This window comes from Paramacrobiotus metropolitanus, unplaced genomic scaffold (assembly GCF_019649055.1).
Source record: "Paramacrobiotus metropolitanus isolate TYO unplaced genomic scaffold, Prichtersi_v1.0 Parri_scaffold0000024, whole genome shotgun sequence".
In the NCBI taxonomy this organism is placed as follows: Eukaryota; Metazoa; Tardigrada; class Eutardigrada; order Parachela; family Macrobiotidae; genus Paramacrobiotus; species Paramacrobiotus metropolitanus.
In genome coordinates, this window is record NW_026570244.1 from 756,511 (window position 1) to 777,318 (window position 20,808).

Genomic DNA, 20,808 nt, shown 5'->3' on the forward strand with positions numbered 1-20,808 from the left:
TGAATAAGCCGGAAAGATATTACTGACGTGAATTGTCACCTATGGGGTACAAAATGCAGGCCGACCAACTTCTAATTTAAGCAAGTAAGTAAAAAAAAATTATTATTTAAACTTATTATATTAATTAAGGTAGTAATATAGATGATGCATGCAATTACAATAATTTAGGTGGCTATGGTTGACTGCCGGGGGATGTCGGCGGTGGCCGTCCGCCCGCTTATGCACCGTTGCGAATGCGCGCATCCACATCCCTCCCTCCCTCGCCGGCATCTCGGGCTTTAACGGGATGGTAAGCCGCCGACAACGCCGGCCAGCGGCAATGCTTCGAGTGTAGTAGTAGTCAGTCGAAGTATCCGGGCTCCAGTTCAATTTTAAATGACATGTCACATAACTTCCGGTACTATTAATATTTTCCGGTGAACGAAACCATGCTGCCCCCCGGTGCGGCAGCTTGGGACAGCTTTTGTTTCGTTAGTTCTTGAATCTTGACGAGAGCTGTTACTTTCTAATTTCTATTTTCATCCACAATTTATAGTTTGTTTCTGCTCCTTCGAAAGTGGTAGTATCACTGTTTTGTTGACTTTACAATCAACTCCAGGAGTTGTGAACGCCATGTCCGATTCGGCGACTGTGTTGCCGTCGGCGGAGGATACTAATGATCAGGTTGATCAGGGAAGCGGAGAAGAAGCACAAGCGCGTACCTGCGTTTCGCCAAGCGACGCTGCCGTCGACCGAGCAGGCGGAGCAGCTCACAGCGATTGCGGCTCCTCGTCCGCCAAATCGTCCCCTGACACCAGCCATTTGAAGAACAAGCCCCAACAGACTGTTGTCGAGGAGGAGAAAGTACTGGGACACAACTGGGGATTGGCGAAGCACGTGCAGAATGTATCCGCAGATATGGAGGTGAGGAATGCACGAGCTCGTCACTGCTCGTGTTTAATTTATCCTGCACTTTTTAAATACGAGTGTTGAAGCCACTTTATTCAGCTTAAGTGAGATGGACAGTGTCGCGAAGATTCGTAAGAATACCTTGTGTGTGCTTCTGTTGTTGAAAAACTGGGTTTCTCAGCCGTTTCTGTCATCCTAGTACAAGCATTCTAAAGCACTACAGTATTGTTATGATGTTATTGCAGAAATTCTGTGGCGCGTTGAAGAGACCCGACTTCAGGGCGAAGAAGCTGAACATCAGCATCCGCGACAAGATCGTCGTGCGGGCTTCCAGAATTGCGGACCACGTGCTGGTCATGGGCACTGTCGACGTAAGGGTGAAGTTATTAAGTTGAATGTTATCCAGCTGTATGGTGAATCGAGGATCCGTTATTGTGGGTTGCAGTATAATGCTCGACGAAAAAGTAGAGGATATTTCGATTAAATGCATAGAGCGTAAACAAGCGCTTCCATTTTCGAGCTATTTGCTTGCGATGCGCTGCGCCCTGCTGGGTCGCTGTTGTAACTTGTACGGTGCTCGAACCTGTACGTATAAATTACAATTTCCAAGTTTTTGAGTCGCAGACAGGATGTCTGATATTCTACATGTAGTAATGACTGTAATCTTTTGTCATCGCTCATCTCTTGCCGCAGTTCATGCTGGATCCGCTGCCGTGTCCCTACGCGGAGCAGACGGAGGCCTGCAAAGCCTTCCGCGCGTCGGCCCCGTCCTTTCTGAAGGCGCACCTGCAGGCCAAGCACGACCTGCGCAACGTCATCCTGAACTTTGTGTGTCCCTGTCCGGCCAAGTTCAACGGGAAGAAGAGCTGCCCGGTGGTGCGCTTCGATCCTGGCGAAGGACACATGCACGAGCATCTGGAGAAGTACCACCGGAAGTACTACGACGCGGTGACGAATGCCCTGGTGGCGGCTGACGAAGACGATGCGCAGCTCATGCAGGTAGTGCGCGTCGTGTTGGCATATGTTATCACGGTTTAACCGGTTAATGTGGCTGCGTCTTTGGCAGAAACACGAGAGGTTTATGCGGCGCACCCGCCGCCTGTTCTTCCCGGGCTGGACGCGCCGCAAGGAGGAGCTCTTCCCCAGCCAGATCATCCCGGACAAGGTCGTCATTCCCACGAAAATCAGCGAGGTGGGTGGCGCAGCGTGTTGGCTGTTAGTGTCTTCGAAGTAATCATTCCGTTGTTGCGTGCAGGAGGGCGAAATCATGTACATCTGCAACATTGACCCCTGCCGCCGACGCAAGTTCCGCCCTCCGCACGCGGCTGCCGGCGTGCACGCCCACGTGTGGACGGAGCATCAGTCCCGGTTGGATCTGCGCACCAGTCTGTACCACCAATGCCCGGCGGCGGTAAGTGGGCAGTGGGCACAGCACAGCGCCGGGTGGAACACTATATCATTACAGAACGGGAGTGCGCAAAGTGCCTGTACTACAAGGCCGGTGTTTGCAGAAATGCCGGGAAACGGTGCGTGGCTGTGCGCGACAGCTGGAATCCCACGTCAAGGCCGTGCACCCCGAGCTGCTGGGACCGCGGACGGATTACTCGGAGGCGGCCAAGAAGGTAGGGTGGTGCTGTTCGGTGAGCGCCGTTGTAACTGGATGATTGGGTTTGTGTAGAAGCGGAAGGATCTGGAGGACAGCATCCCTGCCGCCTGCATCGGAGAGGCCCTTGCCAACGATCCGCAAGCTGACGAGGGCGGCCAGCTGTTTCTGCAGCGTTACACATGTCCTGTCAAGGTATTTGTACCATTCTTCTCTTCATGATTCAACGTGATACTGTTTTGCCCACCGGACACTCACTAACAAGGCGCTTTCCCGAACGTTTTCATTTCTGATCAGTTTGTGCTTGGTAGGGTTGATAATTAAACTCCGCGAAGTTAGAAACTGGAGTTAAGAGGTTTCACGTAAATCAACGCGAATGGCTGACTTTGAACAACATGTTAGCCAGCGTTATTTAGAGTTTAGATCACGGTACGCTGTATGGTGCCGTTGTGGAGATGCGTGTCTGTGATTCCGTCTTTTATCAACAATTCAAAACAGGGTTTTTTTCGACAGCTGTCGCGCATCGGAATCAATGCAATCTGGGACACTAGCGCGCGATAGGGCAAAAAAAGTGAGACATTTATCGAGAAGACATAATGCAGAATCAGCGAGACTAGTCGCAGTCTCGCAGATACTGCGTATGGCGCATGCTGACGTTTTGATCCAAGTCAGCCACCATATCTGCGCTGGATTTTCTGAGATCTTTAAATTCGAGTTTCTCACTTTGGGGCGATTTGATTCTTTTTAAATTTGAAGAATTCTGAGGATTTAATGGTACTAATTACTAAAGGAGAAACACAGCAGCAGGAAAGCGGTAAAAACGGCCTTGTGAATAAAGTTAAATTTACAACTACAAGTACCTATTTTAGATTTTTATCAGGCTGAATAGAAGCCATGTCGTTGTGTAGCACCGAGATCACAATACTGTGTTTCAGCTGAATTTTGAAATGTATTTCCTATTTCGGGTACTAAACGCCCAGTACGCTGCTTGCGCGTTGTGGCCTGTGGGGATAATTGTAAATTTGTACTTACTTGCGCTTTTCAGAAGTGCGACAAAGTCTTCCTGGGTCTGGCTGAGTCGGCGCGGAAGTACATGGTCTGGCACGTGGGCGCTGACCACGAGGCCGACTGGAACGTCCAGGAGTCCCCAGTCACTTGATGGCGGCGGCGCGGCGGAGTGACCAGTCTCAGCCACGCGCATTGACGCTGTTTTGGCTCATCTGTGCTTCCACATGAACAACGTTCCTAGTCCTACTAGCGAATCTGTCTCCCGGCCTGGAAATGGATGTGCCGAATTTCTTTTCCTATAGTTTGTCAATGGTATTTTTCTGTTTCTTCATTTACGAGCTGCGACAGACTGTCCGCCCTTTCCCTGTTCGCAACCCTTTCAATTTCTCACGGTCCACTGAATCCACGGACGGCGTCTGCATTTCTTTTGTTGTCCTTGTAGATTCTTTCTGCTGTCATCGTGAGCTCATACTAACTGTTTAGTGTTTACATAAAAGCTGTAACTGAAGCGAAAAGCAGTATAATGATATTACGAGCGTTGAAAATTGACAACCAATTGCAACTACGGAGTACGGAGTGCAGTTATAACAATTCCATATAACTTGCGGTATTTCCGGTGAAGATTAAACTCATTAAAGAAACCATGCTGACCCCCCGGTGTGGCAGCTTGCTACGGCTTTTATTTCGTTCGTTTCGTTAGTTCTTCGTTTTCGTCCTGGCTGTTGCAGTTACCGGTACGACTAGAAGTACTGTAGCAAACTTGCCTACACTCAAGGTACTGGTAAGGCGAAAAATGTGGGTAAATTAATTGTCAGTGATTACTCGTTCGTGATTGCCTCCTTTAAGCAGACGCGCCTCTACTACCGACAGCGCGCCCGTCACTCCACATTCCCGGCGTGGACGCGCGAGAAGGAGCCAGATCATCATGTTCCCCAGCCAGATCATTCCGGACAGAATCATCATTCCCACGAAAGTGCAGGTGTTGAGGATAGTTGGTCGTAGTCAGTCACAGACGTGCAGAAGTGAAGCGGTGCTCCGTTGTTTTCCCTCAGGACGGTGTAATCAAGTACATGTGCTGATGTGCAGCATCGATCCCTGCAGCGACCACGCCATCGCCTCGGCGTTCGGCATCCACCTACACATGCTGCAGGAGCAGGGAAAACGCTACGACCTGGTGGACACCGCATGCTACCACGCCTGTCCTGTCCTGCGCCGGTAAGGTGCACTCCTGCTGGTGTTTGTGCTTGCTGAATGGTGTGATCAGTGCATGCTTTGGCTGGCAGGGATGCGACCGGGTCAGCGGGTGATGAACGCTGCCGAGGAGCAGATGGAACTGCACGTCAAGGCTGTGCATCCCGAGCTGCTGGGATTGTCCGTCGACTACTCGCCGGAAGCGCACAGGTTGGTTCACTTGGTTGGTGCTAACCAGTCAGTCCTGCGTCGCCCAGTAAGAGTGAAAGTCGGTGTGTGTTGCAGAAGCTGAAAGCGCTGGAGGACCGCGTTCCCATTCCCGCCGACGAGCGGAGCGTGGGTTGGTACCAGTGGTAGGTAGCAAAGGGCTACCTACCACTGGGTGGTAGTGGCTTTCCTGGTAGGTTGCAAAGGTCACCTGCCTGAGACGTTGCTGGCCCGTTGACCGTGCAGATGGCCGCCTAAACTCGTCCCCTTCGCAGGGCTGCCGCACCGACTTTCTGTGTCTAGGAGAGGGATGTCAGCGGGAATACATGCTCTGGCACATCCAGGCCGACCACCGCGACGTCTGGAATGTGCCCGCGAAACAAGCCGTAGTCGCTCAAGGGGCAACACAGTTCGCGGTATTCCTGTCACACCAATGCCCTAATTCTTTCGCAGTGATGCTCCGTGCGGCTCGGTAGTGCTTCCGGCCAGGCGACACCATCTTCTCGCGAATTCGCGCATCCGACGAAGCACGTGCTGCGCCAAAGTTTCCGCTCCCATGATTTGTGAACGTGCGTTCTGGTTTCCTTACTTACGGCAGAAATTTCATTGAACAAACCGTTAGTTGATAGACGGGCCTTCTCGTCACGCTGTGTCTAGTTTAGTGTATTGGCGGACGGCTCCTTCGTGTTCTTGTGCATTTCCGGTTGTTTCTTGCCAATACCGAAATGCTGTTTTTGTGTTGATGTTGAGAAATGCGACCGACAGCACTTGTACATATTTGTAGTCACTAGAGTGTCAACGGCCAGTTTTTTTGGCATCATCCAGTAAATGCGAAGAAGCAACGCGACAATTTACTGAGAATAAGGCTGGCACAGTGCTTTGACAAAGGTCGCACGGTTTTAATTGGGCGGTCTGGAAACAGGGGACCTGGCAGCACATTGCACTGTTTGCAATTGCGCTGTAAAGTGCGTGAACCAAGTAACGTGATTTCCTGCTTCTTAAAGTCCTGGAAAGATTTGTTTCCATTTGGCATACTTAGTGCTCTCAACGTATAAACTGTTGCTGATACCATGATATGTACGTACTATAGTGTGCTAGCTCAAGCTGTCTGCAGTTGCAGCCAGACACACACGTCCGGCGTCCATTCAGCACTGCACTGCACGAAATTCTCAAGTTTTAGTCATGTACTATTGTTTTACTTGTATCATTGCATGTAGTTCGCACTGTTCGAAAATCGCAAAACAATTCTAATCGAAAATATGTAGTTTAGGTACCTAACTACTCAGTACACTTGACATATACCATAATCTGCAAAGAAAAACTCCCCGTAACAAGCTGCTGTTTAACAGTATTTGTACAGAGGTACATTGTAGCACGCAGTTGTATGACTCTTCTGCAGAGCAACGAAAACAAAAAAGTGACATTCACAAACTCCAGGAACAGCATTCTATTCGGCACACCAGTTTCTAGGCCGGGAGACAGATTCGCTACTCGCCAGCAGAAAGACGTCGTTTATCCGGAAGCACGGATGAGCCAGAACACCGTCACTGCGACAGCGCAGTGCTGTGGAGGCAATCCAACCGCCGCCATCAAGCGACCGGGGTCTCCTGGACATTCCAGTCAGCCTCGTGGTCAGCGCCCAAGTGCCAGACCATGTATTTCCGCGCAGAATCACCCATGAACATTTTCTCGCACGCCTGTAAAGCCCACGTCAGTACGATTATCCCCGTAACGAGCAAGAAGCGTACTGGGCGCTGAATTCAACTGCACAGCGCACAACACCGCAAACTTTACATCGTACCACTAACCCAAAAAAGGATACAAGTCTACATTTCAAAATACTGCCAAAGGCCCAAAACACAGTACTGTGATCTCGGTGCTACACAACGACTAAGGAGAATGTCATCAGAAGGAAAACGTAAATACGGCCTTGTGAATACAAGTTCAAGTTTCTTACAACTACAAGTGTAAAGGTTACCCACCTATTTTATCAGGCTAATAGAATTGCCTGATTAGAACTGACATGGCTGTGTAGCGCCGAGATCACAGTACTGCAGCTGTGAAAGCTTTTATTGGTTTAGTTAGTCGGCAGAGTTATAAGCATCACATTTGGAAACATATTGCAACTAGTCTCGCTGCAACCTGCATTGTGTTTTCTCCATAACTGTCTCACTTTTTCTGCCCTATCGCGCTACTTTTTGCCGTTGATTTCTTAAGAATATCTTAACTCCAAATTCTGACACAGGCGCGATTTCGATTTTAAAAGAAAATTACAGAAATTTCTGAGGGAGTCTAATGATACTAAGCAGGCAAGCGCAAACTGATCAGAAAGGAAAACAGTCGGGAAAGCGCCTCTTAGCAAGAGTATCTAGTTTGTAAAATAGTACCAACTCAACTGTGAAATCATGAAGAGAGCAAGGTAAAAATACTTACCGCGACAGGACACGAGTAACACTGCAAAAACAGTTGACTGTCATCGTCATCCTGCTGATCGTTGGCGAGGGCCGCTCCAATGCAGGCGGTCGGGATGCTGTCCTCCAGATCCTTCCGCTTCTACACAAACCCAATTAAACAATTACAACGGCACTGACTGCGCGCTAAGGGAACAGTTCCGCACAACCTTCTTCGCGGCCTCCGAATATTCCTGGCGTGCAAAGGGGGGCAGCAGCTCGGGGTGCACGGCCTTGACGTGGGGTTCCATCTGGTGCTCACAGCCCAGCACAATTTCCCGGCATTTCTGCAAAATCCGACCGTGTAGCACTGTGTGCACTCCGTCCTATAACACTATGCTGTTCTTTCCGGCACTGGGCTCTGTGTCTCTTACCGGCGCAGGGCATTTATGGTACAAACTGGTGCGCATATCCAGTCGGGATCGATGCTCCGTCCACACGTGCGTGTGCACGCCGGAAGCGGCGTGCGGAGGGCGAAACGTGCGTTTGCTGCAGGGGTCAATGTTGCAGATGTACTGGATTTCGCCCTCCTGCACGAAACAACGGATTGATTACTTCAACAGCTTACGAAGGCCACTAACAGCACAGCCAACACGCTGTACCACCCACCTTGCTGATTTTCGTGGGAATGACGACCTTGTCCGGGATGATCTGGCTGGGGAAGAGCTCCTCCTTGCGGCGCGTCCAGCCCGGGAAGAACAGGCGGCGGGTGCGCCGCATGAACGTCTCGTGTTTCTGCCAGTGATAAGCCAAATTCACCGGTTAAACCGTAACAACATATTCCAACCCGACGCGCACTACCTGCACGAGCTGCGGATCGTCTTCCTCACTGTCAGCCGCCACCAGGGCATCGGTCACCGCGGCGTAGTACTTCCGGTGGTACTTAGCCAGATGTTCCCGCATATGCCCTTGACCAGGATCGAAGCGCACCACCGGACAGCCCTGCCTGCCGTTGAACCGACCCGGACAGGGGCACACAAAATTCAATATGACGTTGTGCTGTGTGACGCATAGTCATGTATACAGTGTTGCTCACCGGCGTAATCCGGCGTTTATGCAATTGTTGTGAACTATCTTCACGTAGCTATCTGTGTCTAAAGACGTCTGTTTTCTATGCTGATTTCTCAGCGCCATGATGAAGTTGTGATTGAGCGAATCATTATCTATCGTGTGCGGCTACAGTAAAGATCATTGAGGGGATTTGGCGGTATTCTCCGTTACGCATAGTGTAGGAGAAACGATCATATATTATGGCGCTCCTGGGTGGATGCGTTTAGCAACCGTAATAGCCCGGTGACCTTTCTGTTCTCAGTCGATATGACGGCTCCCGTTATTGATCCATTTTATACCCATCTTTACGACACCTGTAATGAACGTTTAAAGGCGGTGGAAGCGGCTTTGGGTATGTGATTCCGTTATTCAGCGGATAGTTCTTTTGAATGTAATATTCGTACAAGAATCGCATATCGTACAATATTTGGTTGTTGCTTTTGTTCAAAATGTGTAAAGTTTTGAACTGTATAGTAGCACCGATCAGAAAGTTGATGAGCTGTTGCTCGTGGTCAACTCAACTGTTAATTCTCTTATCTGCTGGTAGTTTGACTGCTAATGTCGTGTTGGGATACATGCTGCACCAGGCGCAATCCAACATTATTTGTAATGCTATTCTTGGTTAAATAATTGTCGACGTTAATGTCCGACAAGAGCGGTAAATCAACGCAACCGCTAACTAAGAAAGCAGATAAGTCAGTTGCAACTGCAGCAGCAGATAAGCCTGTCGCAAGTTCAATAACTGTAGCTTCAAGTTCGAAAGCTGCTACACAGACTTTTCCGTATACAGAAGCAGACATATTAAAAAAAAGCCGGAGGACGGACGTTGCGTTCAGACGGTCAAGCAGAGTTTGCAGAAGGCGAATTGCCAAAACCGAAAAGGTCAGGCGTGCCCAGGGCGAAATCAAATCTGATGAAGAATTAATATCAGATGACGATGAGCCTGTTACCGCATTAAGCTCAACACAGTCGGCTGTTATACTTGAAAGTGACGCTTCGCCACTCGTTGAGACAGGTACACAGTCACCTTTCTTGACCGATATACCAGAACGTACTGCAACGGTTCTCGTTGACATTAATAATACTGAAAGTGTCAATATGGATGCACAAGTTAAAGCACTTACTGATGGCCTACAGAGTCTTGTAAAGGTCGCAACAGACGCTCCAGTAAGTGGTCCGCTGCAGTGCGATAAATTCAAGCCTTCAGAGCATAACGCTCGTGAATGGATGAAGGAGTTTGAAGAAGCAGCGACCATGTCGAATTGGCTGGACAAAACCAAAATGAACGGTTTGCGTTCTACTTGACGGCTGGTGCCGCTAAGCAGTGGTATAACCTCAGAAAGCCGTTTGCGACTTGGGACGCTTTGCGTACTGCATTTCTCACAGAATTTGTCAGTGAGGATGAGAAGTGGGACTATCAGAACAAGTTGCAAAATCGCAAATTCAATCAGGATAAAGAGAGACTGGTTGAATATTACTACTCTATCATTGACCTTTGTCATAAAGTCGATACTGCGATGTCAAACGAAATGAAAGTGCGCTACCTGTTGAACGGTCTTAGTACAAGCCTACGTAATCATATGGCGGTGCTTAATCCGACAACACCGGAAGAGTTATTGACACGTTTCAAGGTGTTAAAAGTTGATTCGGAACGTACAAGTTCTAACACAAATGTCATTTTGACAGCTGAAGTCTCGGCAAAGCAGAAGCAAAGTGAAGACGACGAAACTGCTGCCGGTGATGTCAGTTCAGCAAACGTGTCAAACGTGCTGCAGTCCAGTGAATTTCAACAGGCTGTGGACAGAGCTATCTCTGCCCGTTTGCAGCAAGAGTTCCAGATGGCTGCCGGCTCATCGACACCTCCCGAGACTCAGTCAGCCGCGCCTGTGTTGACGCAAACGTTTGTACGGGGAGGCGCTGCTGGTGCCCGTGGAGGCCGTGGTCGCGGTGGCCGAGGTCGTGCTCGTGGACGTGGCCGTGGTGGTACACGCAACGGCGGCAATGGCGAATCCCGCAAACCGGCTGTGACGGTTGAACGGAACCAAGACGACAAGTCGCGGTGTGATTTCTGCGGTCGGCAAGGTCACCAAGAAAGCCGGTGTTGGGATCGCATGCGGGAACGTAAAGCGGCACACGCGAAGCATGGAAATGCTCTGCCGTCGGAAGGTGAGGGAAATTTAAACTCCAGAGAGTAGCTAAGTACAGGGGTTTAGCTGCTCATACGTCTGATCCCCTGATTTTGCTGGTTTTCCTTTCGATGCATTTCCGATAGAAGAACCAAATGACGATTCAACTGTTCCGGCTCCAGTTTGCACTACGGCATATGTTAATGGTATGGCCGTGCCTGCTGTGATTGACACCGGCTCCGCTGTAACGATTATGAGTGTGCACTGTGCACAGATGTTAGATCTGTGTATTCAGTCATATACCGGGCGGCCCGTTAAAGGTGTTAGTGGCAATTGATATCGCCTGTCGGCACTATTTGTGTTGATGTGTTATTGGCAAACTGTTCGCACCAAATTAACGTACTTGTGCTAGACACGTACGATCGTGAATTATTGGTCGGTAATGATTTTCTGATGCGAACGGATCTAGTAATTGATTATGCCGGTCGTACTATACGGCGCTTTGATGAACGTGATGGCGAACAGTTCAGGCCATGGAAAGCGCGGAATCTTGTTGCAAGTCGCAAAGTGCACATTCCCGCTGGTCACGTAGCTTGGGTGAAATGTCAACTAAACCGTAATCTATTTCCTGGCCGTGTGAAACCAGAAAATATGGAGTTTATAGTTTCCCAAACGCTAACACGTTCGCTCAAAAGGGTTACGTACATCAAACGCGCTAGTCAAAATTGTCAACAATGTGTGTTATTTGGCGTGTGCAAATTTCTCTCGCATGACCCAAACAATCGGTAAGGGTCAGAATATTGCGTCTGCGACACCAATGTATGTTGACCGCGTTCCAGAGTGCTCGGTGGTTGAAACGTGTGAACTCCCAGAACTTCAGTGTGGTGCAAATTTAACTGCCGATCAAACTGAACAGTTGCACGCTGTGTTGCGCAAACACGTAAGCGTGTTTCCCACTGCTGAACGCCCTATTGGCGAAGTAAAAGGAGTTTCGCATGTTATAGACACAGGCAGTGCATTGCCAGTGTCCCAACCTCCTTACCGGCGATCGTGGGCCGAGCGTATTGTCATTCGTACAGAAGTTGATAAAATGCTCCGCCAAGGCATTGTGACCCCATCCTGTAGCCCGTGGTCGTCTCCCATTGTACTCGTACACAAGCGAGACGGCACAACGAGGTTTTGTGTTGATTATCGCCGGGTCAATGCTGTTACCAAGAAGGACGTGTACCCAATGCCCCGCTTGGACGACGCGCTTGATCAGTTAGGTGGGTGCGCTTATTTTACTTCCTTAGATATGGCGTGGGGATACTGGCAGATCCCCGTAGCGGAGTCCAGCAAGGACCGTACCGCTTTTGTGACGCCTGACGGCTTATATGAATTCAGCCGTATGCCCTTCGGCTTGTGTAACGCCGGGGCGACCTTTCAAAGGTCAATGGACAAAATACTGAATGAATTCAGATGGCAGTTTGTTATAGTGTACATAGATGATGTACTCATCTATTCGAAGACGTTTGAAGAGCACATGGAGCACCTTGATGCCGTACTGCGCAAGCTTCGCCACGCAGGTATTGTGCTTAAACCATCAAAATGTGTTTTCGCGTCCGATTGCACCAAATACCTTGGTCATGTCGTTGACCGTAATGGTATTAGTCCCGATCCCGATAAACTGTTGGCAATCGCAGATTATCCAGTACCAGAAAATGTCACGGACATAAAGTCGTTCTTAGGACTTTGTTCGTATTTTCGTCGGTTTGTACGGATTTTGCCGGTCTATCGGAACCGCTGGTACGGTTAACGAGAAAAACCGAACCGTTTGTGTGGTCTTCCGAACAGATGGTTGCTTTCGAAAAACTCAAACACGCACTAATTAGTTCGCCGATTTTAGCTCATTATGATCCAAATGCTGAGATCGAGCTACACTGCGATGCTAGCGGCCTTGGAATAGGCGCATGTTTAGTATCTAAACTGGGTGACTGCGAACGGGTGTTGGCGTACGTTAGCAAAGTTTCAGTCCCGCAGAACGTAATTATGCGGTCACTGAACAAGAGTGTCTGGCAATTGTTTGGTCGGTTAAAAAGTTACGACCTTATTTGTATGGTAAGATGTTTCGCATTGTGACAGACCACTGTGCACTGTGTTGGCTTATGAGCCGGCGTGAATTAGCCGGTCGTCTGAGCAGGTGGGCGGTCTTGTTACAAGAATACAATTTTGAAATTGTATACCGTAGCGGCAAACGTCACCAGAATGCGGATGCGCTATCGCGACATCCCGTCGAACCAGCTGACAGTGCTGATGTCGAAATGGACATGTTAGTAGCCATGACCGACACTCCAGATTTCCACTATGAACAGGTGCAAGACCCACGACTGTGTGATGTGATTGACAAGTTGGCAATCGGTTTGGTGTCTCGCGACACTGTGTGTTATACCATGAAAAACAACTTGTTGTATCGCAAAGCGTTAGTTGACGGGGAAGACGTACTGCTCCTCGTAGTACCAAAACATTTGCGACGTGACATATTGTTCGCTTGTCGCGACGAGCGTACATCCGGTCATTTGGGATTTTGGCGCACGTATACTCGTGTGCGTCAGCGCTACTTTGGCCGCGCATGCGTGATCATGTGCGTAAGTACATACGCGGCTGTCGACAATGTCAACTTCGTAAAGTCCCAACTGATAAACCCGGTGGTCTTATTGAACCAATTCCAGTGGGCACTGCATTCGAGATGGTGGGAGTGGATGTTTTGGTCCTGTTCCCCGTACCGCTAAAGGCAACCGGTATGTCATAGTCTGTACTGACTATTTGACAAAATATGTGGAAACAAAAGCTATTCCGGCGCAGACCGCTATTGCAGTTGCTAATTTCTTGGTGCATCAAGTAATACTGCGTCACGGTGCGCCGTCAAGAATTTTGAGTGACCAAGGTGGTCCATTTCTGTCAGATGTAGTTCAGGAAGTTCTAGTGCTATGTCAAACGCGGCATCTGAACACAACAGCGTACAATCCACAGTGTAATGGATTGACTGAGCGGTTCAATAAAACTTTAGCCGTTATGCTTAGCCTGTATGTCAGTGATAATCAAAAAGATTGGGACCTACATCTCCCATATGTCACTACAGCTTACAACACCAGTAAGCAAGCCTCGACAAATAAAACACCATTTTATTTGTTGTACGGGCGTGAGTGCCGTTCAGTCATGGACGCACAGCTTGGTGCACTTCCGAATAACAATTTGAATAACATGCACGAATACAGTCAGGCTCTCGTTGAGCGTCTTAAACTGGCTAGTGATGTTGCAAAAGCTAATATTGAGAATGTCCAAGCTGGTTATATGTTGACCGGCAATATCAAAAGAGAACCGCGTGAATTCCAAATCGGTGATTTGGTGTTATTGTATACGCCGGTAACTCCTGTTGGTTTGTCTCCAAAATTAATCGCACATTACTTTGGACCGTACAAAGTGGTTAGCCGTAAATCAAAGCTTAACTACGAGATCCAGTCTGTGCGTACTAAAAAACGTGGTAAAACACTCTTGTTGTCCACGTAAAGAGACTAAAACTGTTCACGGAGCCTCTGTCTGATTTGGATTTAATGGGTGACACTGATTCACAGTGGGACATTCCCGTCGAGGACGTGGATCCCGAGCTGCGCGTGGAAATTGAGCGGGACTGCGTCACCAAACCTCGTCGTCCTGCCAGGAAACCGGACGAGCCCGTCGACGAAACCGATCGCCCCGTTATCCGGACACTTCGTAACCGGACCCTACGGGAACCCTCGCCGTAATGCCTTGCCTTAACGCTTGCACCTCTTCTTTCATGTAATTTTTTATATAGCGTTTTCCTTCATTACGGTCATCCAATCGTTCAAGTTATGTTCCGTTTCTCAAAGTGATTGGTTTTCGCCGTGCTTCAAACTTAGGAACGGGAGTGCTGTGTGACGCATAGTCATGTATACAGTGTTGCTCACCGGCGTAATCCGGCGTTTATGCAATTGTTGTGAACTATCTTCACGTAGCTATCTGTGTCTAAAGACGTCTGTTTTCTATGCTGATTTCTCAGCGCCATGATGAAGTTGTGATTGAGCGAATCATTATCTATCGTGTGCGGCTACAGTAAAGATCATTGAGGGGATTTGGCGGTATTCTCCGTTACGTATAGTGTAGGAGAAACGATCATATATTACTAACGATCATATACTACTAATTACTATATTACATAAACGATCATATTGCGCAGGTCGTGTTTTGACTGCAGATGCGCCTTCAGAATGTACGGGGCCGTCGCGCGGAAGTCTTGGCAGGCCGCCTCCTGCTCGGCGTAGGGACACGGCAGCGGATCCAGCACGAACTGCGGCAAGAGATAGCGATGACAAACAGTGGGAATTAGACATCCTGGCTGCGACCTCAAAAATCCTCTCCTCAAAAATCCACAACCTCAAAAATATTACGGCTGGATCCTCAAAAATTTGGAAATTGTATATTACGTACAGGTCTGAGACTACAACAGCAACTTAGCACAGTTCGAATTGGGAAGCACTTGTTTACGCTCTATGCAATTAATCGAGATATCTACCTACTTTGTGGTCGAGGCGTCGAGCAGTGTACTGCCGCCCACAATAACATAACTTCGAGTCACCATACGGCTTACAGCTGGCGAATCGAAGATCTGTTATGGTGGGTTGCAGTATAATGCGCGACCACAGCTGGATAGCATTCAACTTCCACGCTTACACTGACAGTGCCCATGACCAGCACGTGGTCCGCAATTCTGGAAGCCCGCACGACGATCTTGTCGCGGATGCTGATGTTCAGCTTTTTGGCCTTGTAGTCCGGTCTCTTCAACGCCTCACAGAATCTCTGCAGTAACATAGCAATCAGCTGCAAATATTCTGCAGTATTTTGAAATACTTGGATGTTTGTAACTTTGTACTAAGATGACGGAAACCCAGCTTTTCCGACAACAGAAACACACACGAAAACCCTAAACAGCTTCGCATTCGCTGCTCACAACTTCACATCTTAACTCTAAAGGCTAAAAAGTGGAAAGTTATTCCTAGCGAAACTCTGCGACGATGTCCATCTCTCTAAAGCTGAATAAAGTCACTTCTATAGAAAGTGCAAGATAAATTATCACAAACAGGAGCTCGTGTATTCAGTATTCCTAGAATCCTCACCTCGTGCATTCCTCACCTCCATGTCTGCTGAGACATTCTTCACGTGCTTCGCCAATCCCCATTTTTGTTCCAATACTTTCTCCTCTTCGATAACAGTCTGTAGGGGCTCTTTGTTCAAGTGGCTGGGGTCCGACGATGATTTGGCTGACGAGGAGCCGCAATCGCTGTGAGATGCTCGGTCGACGGCAGCGTCGCTTGGCGAAACGCAGGTGCGCGTTTGTGATCCTTCTCCGATTCCCTGATCAACAGCATCCTCCGCAGCTGCCAACACGCTCGTCGAATCGGACATGGCGTCATAACTCTTGGAGCTGATTTTAAAGTCAACAAAACAGTGATACTACCACTTTTGAGTTTTGAACGAGCAGAAACAAACCAGAAATTGCGGAAGAAAATAGAAAGTACTGTAAATGCACGGCAACTCTCGTCAAGAACTAACGAAACAAAAGCTGTACCAAGCTGCCGCACCGGGGGGCAGCATAGTTTCATTCACCGGAAATCGTACCGGAAGTTCGACTGACTACTGCTACATCTATCCAAATGCAACGGGGAAAACGCGATATGTGTTATCATGTTATGGTTACAATCCCCGAGCAGGATAGCATTGAAGAAGTGTTTTTGTTATAATCTCGTCTGTTTTAGTACTCAGTTCGTACTCAGATACTTATCGTTATTAATACACTGTGCACATACGTACCTTAGTTTTCAACAGAATTTTTTTGCCGTTCAGTGTTATTTTTTACCATTCTTAGCATCAAAATCAATTACCAAATATCAGCAGGCGCTTGCCTTAAAACATTTAAAACATCTATCAACAGCAAAATCCAACGAGAGTACGAGACAATGCATTATGCTGCATTCATCTTGAGAACGGCTAAACGGCTACCGACTTTGTCGCACGGTGTAGCGGCACTCTGCAGCTGTTGCCGGCAGTAGTCGAGGATGTCGTGGGCGATCTGGTCTTCTTCGATGGCGCACTGGAGGCGCTCCACCAGGGTGCTGTGGTCCATGGAGCCCACGTACGTCCCCACGGTCTTGGTCACGCCGCCCGCGGCGCTGACGCCGGCCCCGCCCCATAAGAGTGCCGCGGGTGCGGTGGGGACGGCGGCGGCCATGGCGAAACGTGACCACGCCGCCGGCGATGGCTGAGGCCTAAGGCACCGCCTGTAATACACAACAACACGGTGGTTTCCTCTTTAACGCTGTTCCTCTGTACCACAGGCCACAGAAATTTTTGTAATGCAACATCAGAACTCATGGACAAAGTAAGAATATTTGGCTTTTAAAATATTTTATTCCCATTTCTCGTGTGCCAAAAATATTTACGCACCCGCAATGGCAAAAAAATGACAGAACTACTTCACGTTACTAGTTGCTACTAATTTTTCAGTTTCCATAATGGCGGTGCTAATTTTCACGATATGTTCAGTCACCATAAGCCATTGCACTACATTCCATGATATCAAGTGCAGGGCCTTGCAGGCGACATATTACTGCAAAATACAATTAAATTACTGTAAAAGAACGGAAGATTAATATTCCAGAATTAGAAAGAATAACAAAATACTCACTATTACTTATAAAACATATGAAATTATGAGAATAATATAAAAAAACAACCGAGAGCAGAGACAGTGAAAAACGTGCGAAGAATTCTGGATGTCAACCACAATCTTAACGACATTTTAGGACGATTTTGTAGTTTTCTTACGGTTTGACGTTTGTCTGGAAAAGCATAGGAGTTAGTAAATTAAAACCATTCATAAATTATGCTCCAACAAGATGTTATAATTACTACTCGTATGCCTGGCAAATTAGCAATGAAGCGAGACATGACGATCTATGCACTCTTCGCAGTATATGATTCTGTCGACTGAAGACTACTGGCTCACCAATGATGAAGACGATTCCCCCGGCGACGGCCGTGCTCTTCTCCACGCGGGCCCCCTCATCCACGGCGGCGGCCGTCTCCCGGATCACTCGGATGGTGCCGTCGCGTGTGCATGGCCTATGGCCGTGACGACGTCGAGATCCTGCAGGAAATGCCCCACCAGCTCCTCCTGGCCACTGACACAAGGACGCACCAGCCCGAAGAGGGGAATGTGCTCCGTGGACTCCTCCGGGGCCGTCGGGGTGCTGGGCGTGGACAGGGCAGGCGCCACTACACACACGCACGCATATCATCATTTCAAGAGCCAGTAACGAAGAACAGCAGTCCAGCGACTGCAGTTCAACATCGCAGAACAACGAATTATACTGCAATATCCACCACCACAATCTGAAATACCATGACAAATATCCCATAAAACCATCATTAAATAACCAGTTATTTCTAGATTACCTAATTCAATGTTAAAGTAGTTCCCTTAAGGTAGGATTTTATGGATGTTAATTAATGATTACTGTTTATCAGATCAGCTGCTTAGCCCTTATAGGGTTTATCGTTAACTGGTTACGCGAATACGCATAAAGCTTTTTCTGATACTCGCATTATCGTTTGCACTCAATCAGTCTCGTACATGACATTTCATTTTATTAGTAATTACAATACTCTTGAATATTTCGAGCACTGTACAGGTGAAAGGATTTTGCTGGCACCATCAGTGTGCAGTTGCACTGCGAAGTACTGTACCAAGCCCCATACCTGATGCCTGAGGGCGATCCGCAATCATCAGCTCCATAATCACGGTTTGCCACGGAATCGAGCCCGATCACAGCACATATGAAACTTCGTTCCCTGATCTTCAGAAACTTACCATCCGTCCGATTTTAGCAGCATCCATTAGTCAAGGAATCTCAACACTGCAGTATAAATTGGGTCGCCGTGGGGCAAACGCACGATATCATGCAGAGTTGCAGACTACTGTATACGCTCAGGCTCTCAGTCTGCCATTTATTCACATTGGTTATAATAAGGATGACTAAAGAAGTTTTGAAGTTTAAAACAACAAACGAACAGAAGTGTTACCAAAGCGTACGCACACATTTTTGATGATTTTGCAGTTTGCTCCCTCGTATAAAACAAACAAAACTACTTGTTACACTTACTTGTCTAAAGTTGTATTCTCAAAGTTGACTCAAACTAATCAATCTACGAGTACAGTAGTAAAATATTTATCTGTGCCGGTAATTAAAGGAACATGCCGCACCGGGGGGTGCGGGTAATCCATGCGTGTCAGCGTGTGCACTGTGCAGTTGCAGAAACTTTACTTCTGTACTTTATTGACAAATTGTACAAGCTAAAAGCCATTTACACTTGAACTTGATAAACCAATTTAGAACAAAAAGAACAATTCTTCAAGCTGTTTAGAACACCCAACCGTTCCCAGAACAGAAGCAGCGTTCCCACGCTGAATTTCCACACTTAGACGCTGCCACAAAAATTCGGTGGCGCGCGCTTCTCCTGTTTGCTCTGTAATGCGTCGACCAACTTCACTGATGAAATGACGGGTACTACCGCCGCAACTTCCCATAGTTTCGAGGGCGATTGGTTCGAAAAAGTGTCGATCAGTCAGTTCCGAGTAAAGGTTTCGTTTTCGTGTTTCCGCGTCATCAGCTGCAGATCCCGCGGCTTCTGATGTACCGGCTACATACGACGTAGCGAACGTGTCAACAACCGTGACATCCCAAATCAGAGGAAGGCCATTTTTCCAAGGAAAGAGTGATAAGCCGTCCGGCCGTTTCCCATCTAATCTGCTCAGACCGGGCGGTTCCAAGATTGTCGGCACCTTTGCCGAACCCAGACTGCGTTGGATTACACTGTTAAGACTGGCGTGCCGCTTGAACCTTCCCTGACTTCTTATGCACGACAGGCCATGTAAGCCAAACGCATCAACCATTTCCCCACAACGGCATTTGTGCTCCTTGCATACTGGTGCCCCCATCCGCAAAGCTACAGCGATCCGCAGACCAGCATCGTCCAACAATGTTCCAAGACTAGCAACCGGCAACGCAAACAACCAGGCACTAGATTCCCTAGTAGAGATAGCCAACAGACGAGCAGAGGCAATAACGTCGGCAGTCTCTCTTAAGGCTTCCAGCTTCCCAGCAGTCAGCATATCCGACCACAAGCGTTGGTTGCTCCGGTCTTCCATCGCAGGTGCACACTTTCCTGTACGTTCTTCCCAATATAACTCTACCTCAGACCGATCGTCGGGGCAATCTTCGGGCACTATAGTGCGTACCAATTCATCCGTAGAATAGAGGGAGGAGAGATAGGCCGGCGTTGCGATTTCTTCGGCTCTAGGCAATCCTAAGCCTCCTGATTTGACCGGCAGAGAAGCTTGCACGTAAGCACAATCATCCATCTTGACATTCGTAATCTCCTCAGCTTTTGACCTAATGGCGTGATCGAAATCCTTGAGCTTCTCCGGATATTTGTTGCAAGGGGCCGCTCTTAGCGTATACATAAGTCGTGGCAGCGACAGACTGTTTCTTAGGAGAAATAGCGCCTGCTGTGCCGGCAAGACGCTTAGTGAGTCGGTCAGCTTTCTGATTTGATCAATTTTGCCGTCCAAGCAGCGGCCGATTGACCAGTCCGTAAGAGGAGCTCCAAGCAGTTCTAGCGTCTCAGGGGTTACCCTTTGAATTCCAGGTGCGACTGCGGCAAAACGGTCGTAGATGGCCTGTTGTTCCGCTTCAGATCCACCATAAACATACAGCTCACACTTAGCGAAGTTAAGCTCCAATCCAAGTTTTGGCGCATCATTACAAACTCTTATAAAATCCTCCAGAACCACTTCAGGATCTCCACCCGCCGTCCCGTCGTCTAGATACCAGGCGTTGAGATCGGACTGCAGCCTCTTCGACAGCTTTATGGAGGCGAGACAAAACAACAGCGGTCCAAGAGGATCACCCTGCTGTACTCCGTGAGCAGATGGCATCGTTGTATCGCCACAAAATAATGTAGAGGAATTCCTGTAACACTGAGAAATAAAGTGAAAGTACTGCGGTAATTTTTCAGCCGCCTCTTCCAAAACGATATCACGACGAATAGTGTTGAACGCGTTTCGAAAATCAAGCTTCAACAAAACAGTGGGGCTGGCTGGGTGAGCTCGCAAGAACTTCCGGGTGGCATGCACCACTGCTTCTGCTCCGCCCGGCGTTCCATAGCCCAG

At 48.3% G+C, this 20,808-nt stretch overlaps 4 protein-coding genes across 4 annotated transcripts; 2 read left to right on the forward strand and 2 right to left on the reverse strand.

The window, feature by feature from the left end:
• Positions 1–344: 344 nt before the first annotated feature.
• LOC129587367 (uncharacterized) lies at positions 345–3,956 on the forward strand. The gene is made up of 8 exons (XM_055481080.1): positions 345–903; positions 1,134–1,259; positions 1,582–1,887; positions 1,955–2,080; positions 2,144–2,299; positions 2,400–2,510; positions 2,567–2,686; positions 3,537–3,956. The coding sequence occupies exons 1-8, from the start codon at positions 613–615 to the stop codon at positions 3,648–3,650; spliced, it is 1,350 nt and encodes a 449-aa protein (XP_055337055.1). The 5' UTR covers positions 345–612; the 3' UTR covers positions 3,651–3,956.
• A 2,153-nt stretch (positions 3,957–6,109) lies between these two features.
• On the reverse strand, positions 6,110–8,366 carry LOC129587335 (uncharacterized). Its single transcript, XM_055481038.1, has 6 exons — positions 8,149–8,366; positions 7,957–8,082; positions 7,722–7,877; positions 7,518–7,634; positions 7,331–7,450; positions 6,110–6,594 (listed from the first exon to the last, which is right to left on the reverse strand). The coding sequence occupies exons 1-6, from the start codon at positions 8,248–8,250 to the stop codon at positions 6,487–6,489; spliced, it is 729 nt and encodes a 242-aa protein (XP_055337013.1). The 5' UTR covers positions 8,251–8,366; the 3' UTR covers positions 6,110–6,486.
• Positions 8,367–8,538: 172 nt separating this feature from the next.
• LOC129587336 (uncharacterized) lies at positions 8,539–14,307 on the forward strand. Its single transcript, XM_055481039.1, has 3 exons — positions 8,539–8,749; positions 10,084–10,563; positions 14,135–14,307. Exons 1-3 carry the CDS (start codon positions 8,665–8,667, stop codon positions 14,182–14,184), a joined length of 615 nt encoding a protein of 204 aa, XP_055337014.1. The 5' UTR covers positions 8,539–8,664; the 3' UTR covers positions 14,185–14,307.
• A 420-nt stretch (positions 14,308–14,727) lies between these two features.
• LOC129587248 (uncharacterized) lies at positions 14,728–18,748 on the reverse strand. The gene is made up of 5 exons (XM_055480889.1): positions 18,448–18,748; positions 17,584–17,852; positions 15,711–16,855; positions 15,252–15,377; positions 14,728–14,868 (listed from the first exon to the last, which is right to left on the reverse strand). The coding sequence occupies exons 3-5, from the start codon at positions 15,981–15,983 to the stop codon at positions 14,728–14,730; spliced, it is 540 nt and encodes a 179-aa protein (XP_055336864.1). The 5' UTR covers positions 15,984–16,855; positions 17,584–17,852; positions 18,448–18,748.
• Positions 18,749–20,808: the final 2,060 nt, after the last annotated feature.

Excerpts from the sequence above, each read along its gene's own strand:
- LOC129587367 (XM_055481080.1), top strand. The coding sequence starts at position 613 with ATGTCCGATTCGGCGACTGTGTTGCCGTCGGCGGAGGATACTAATGAT. Across the intron at positions 1,260-1,581 it reads TGGTCATGGGCACTGTCGAC|TTCATGCTGGATCCGCTGCC; the intron begins GTAAGGGTGAAG and ends CTCTTGCCGCAG. Across the intron at positions 1,888-1,954 it reads ACGATGCGCAGCTCATGCAG|AAACACGAGAGGTTTATGCG; the intron begins GTAGTGCGCGTC and ends CGTCTTTGGCAG.
- LOC129587335 (XM_055481038.1), bottom strand. The coding sequence starts at position 8,250 with ATGCGGGAACATCTGGCTAAGTACCACCGGAAGTACTACGCCGCGGTG. Across the intron at positions 8,083-8,148 it reads ACGATCCGCAGCTCGTGCAG|AAACACGAGACGTTCATGCG; the intron begins GTAGTGCGCGTC and ends TATCACTGGCAG. Across the intron at positions 6,595-7,330 it reads GTTACTCGTGTCCTGTCGCG|GCGTGCGAGAAAATGTTCAT; the intron begins GTAAGTATTTTT and ends TGGGCTTTACAG.
- LOC129587336 (XM_055481039.1), top strand. The coding sequence starts at position 8,665 with ATGACGGCTCCCGTTATTGATCCATTTTATACCCATCTTTACGACACC. Across the intron at positions 8,750-10,083 it reads GGCGGTGGAAGCGGCTTTGG|CTGAAGTCTCGGCAAAGCAG; the intron begins GTATGTGATTCC and ends TCATTTTGACAG. Across the intron at positions 10,564-14,134 it reads AAATGCTCTGCCGTCGGAAG|TGGGACATTCCCGTCGAGGA; the intron begins GTGAGGGAAATT and ends ACTGATTCACAG.
- LOC129587248 (XM_055480889.1), bottom strand. The coding sequence starts at position 15,983 with ATGTCCGATTCGACGAGCGTGTTGGCAGCTGCGGAGGATGCTGTTGAT. Across the intron at positions 15,378-15,710 it reads ATGTCTCAGCAGACATGGAG|AGATTCTGTGAGGCGTTGAA; the intron begins GTGAGGAATGCA and ends ATGTTACTGCAG. Across the intron at positions 14,869-15,251 it reads TGGTCATGGGCACTGTCAGT|TTCGTGCTGGATCCGCTGCC; the intron begins GTAAGCGTGGAA and ends CTCTTGCCGCAG.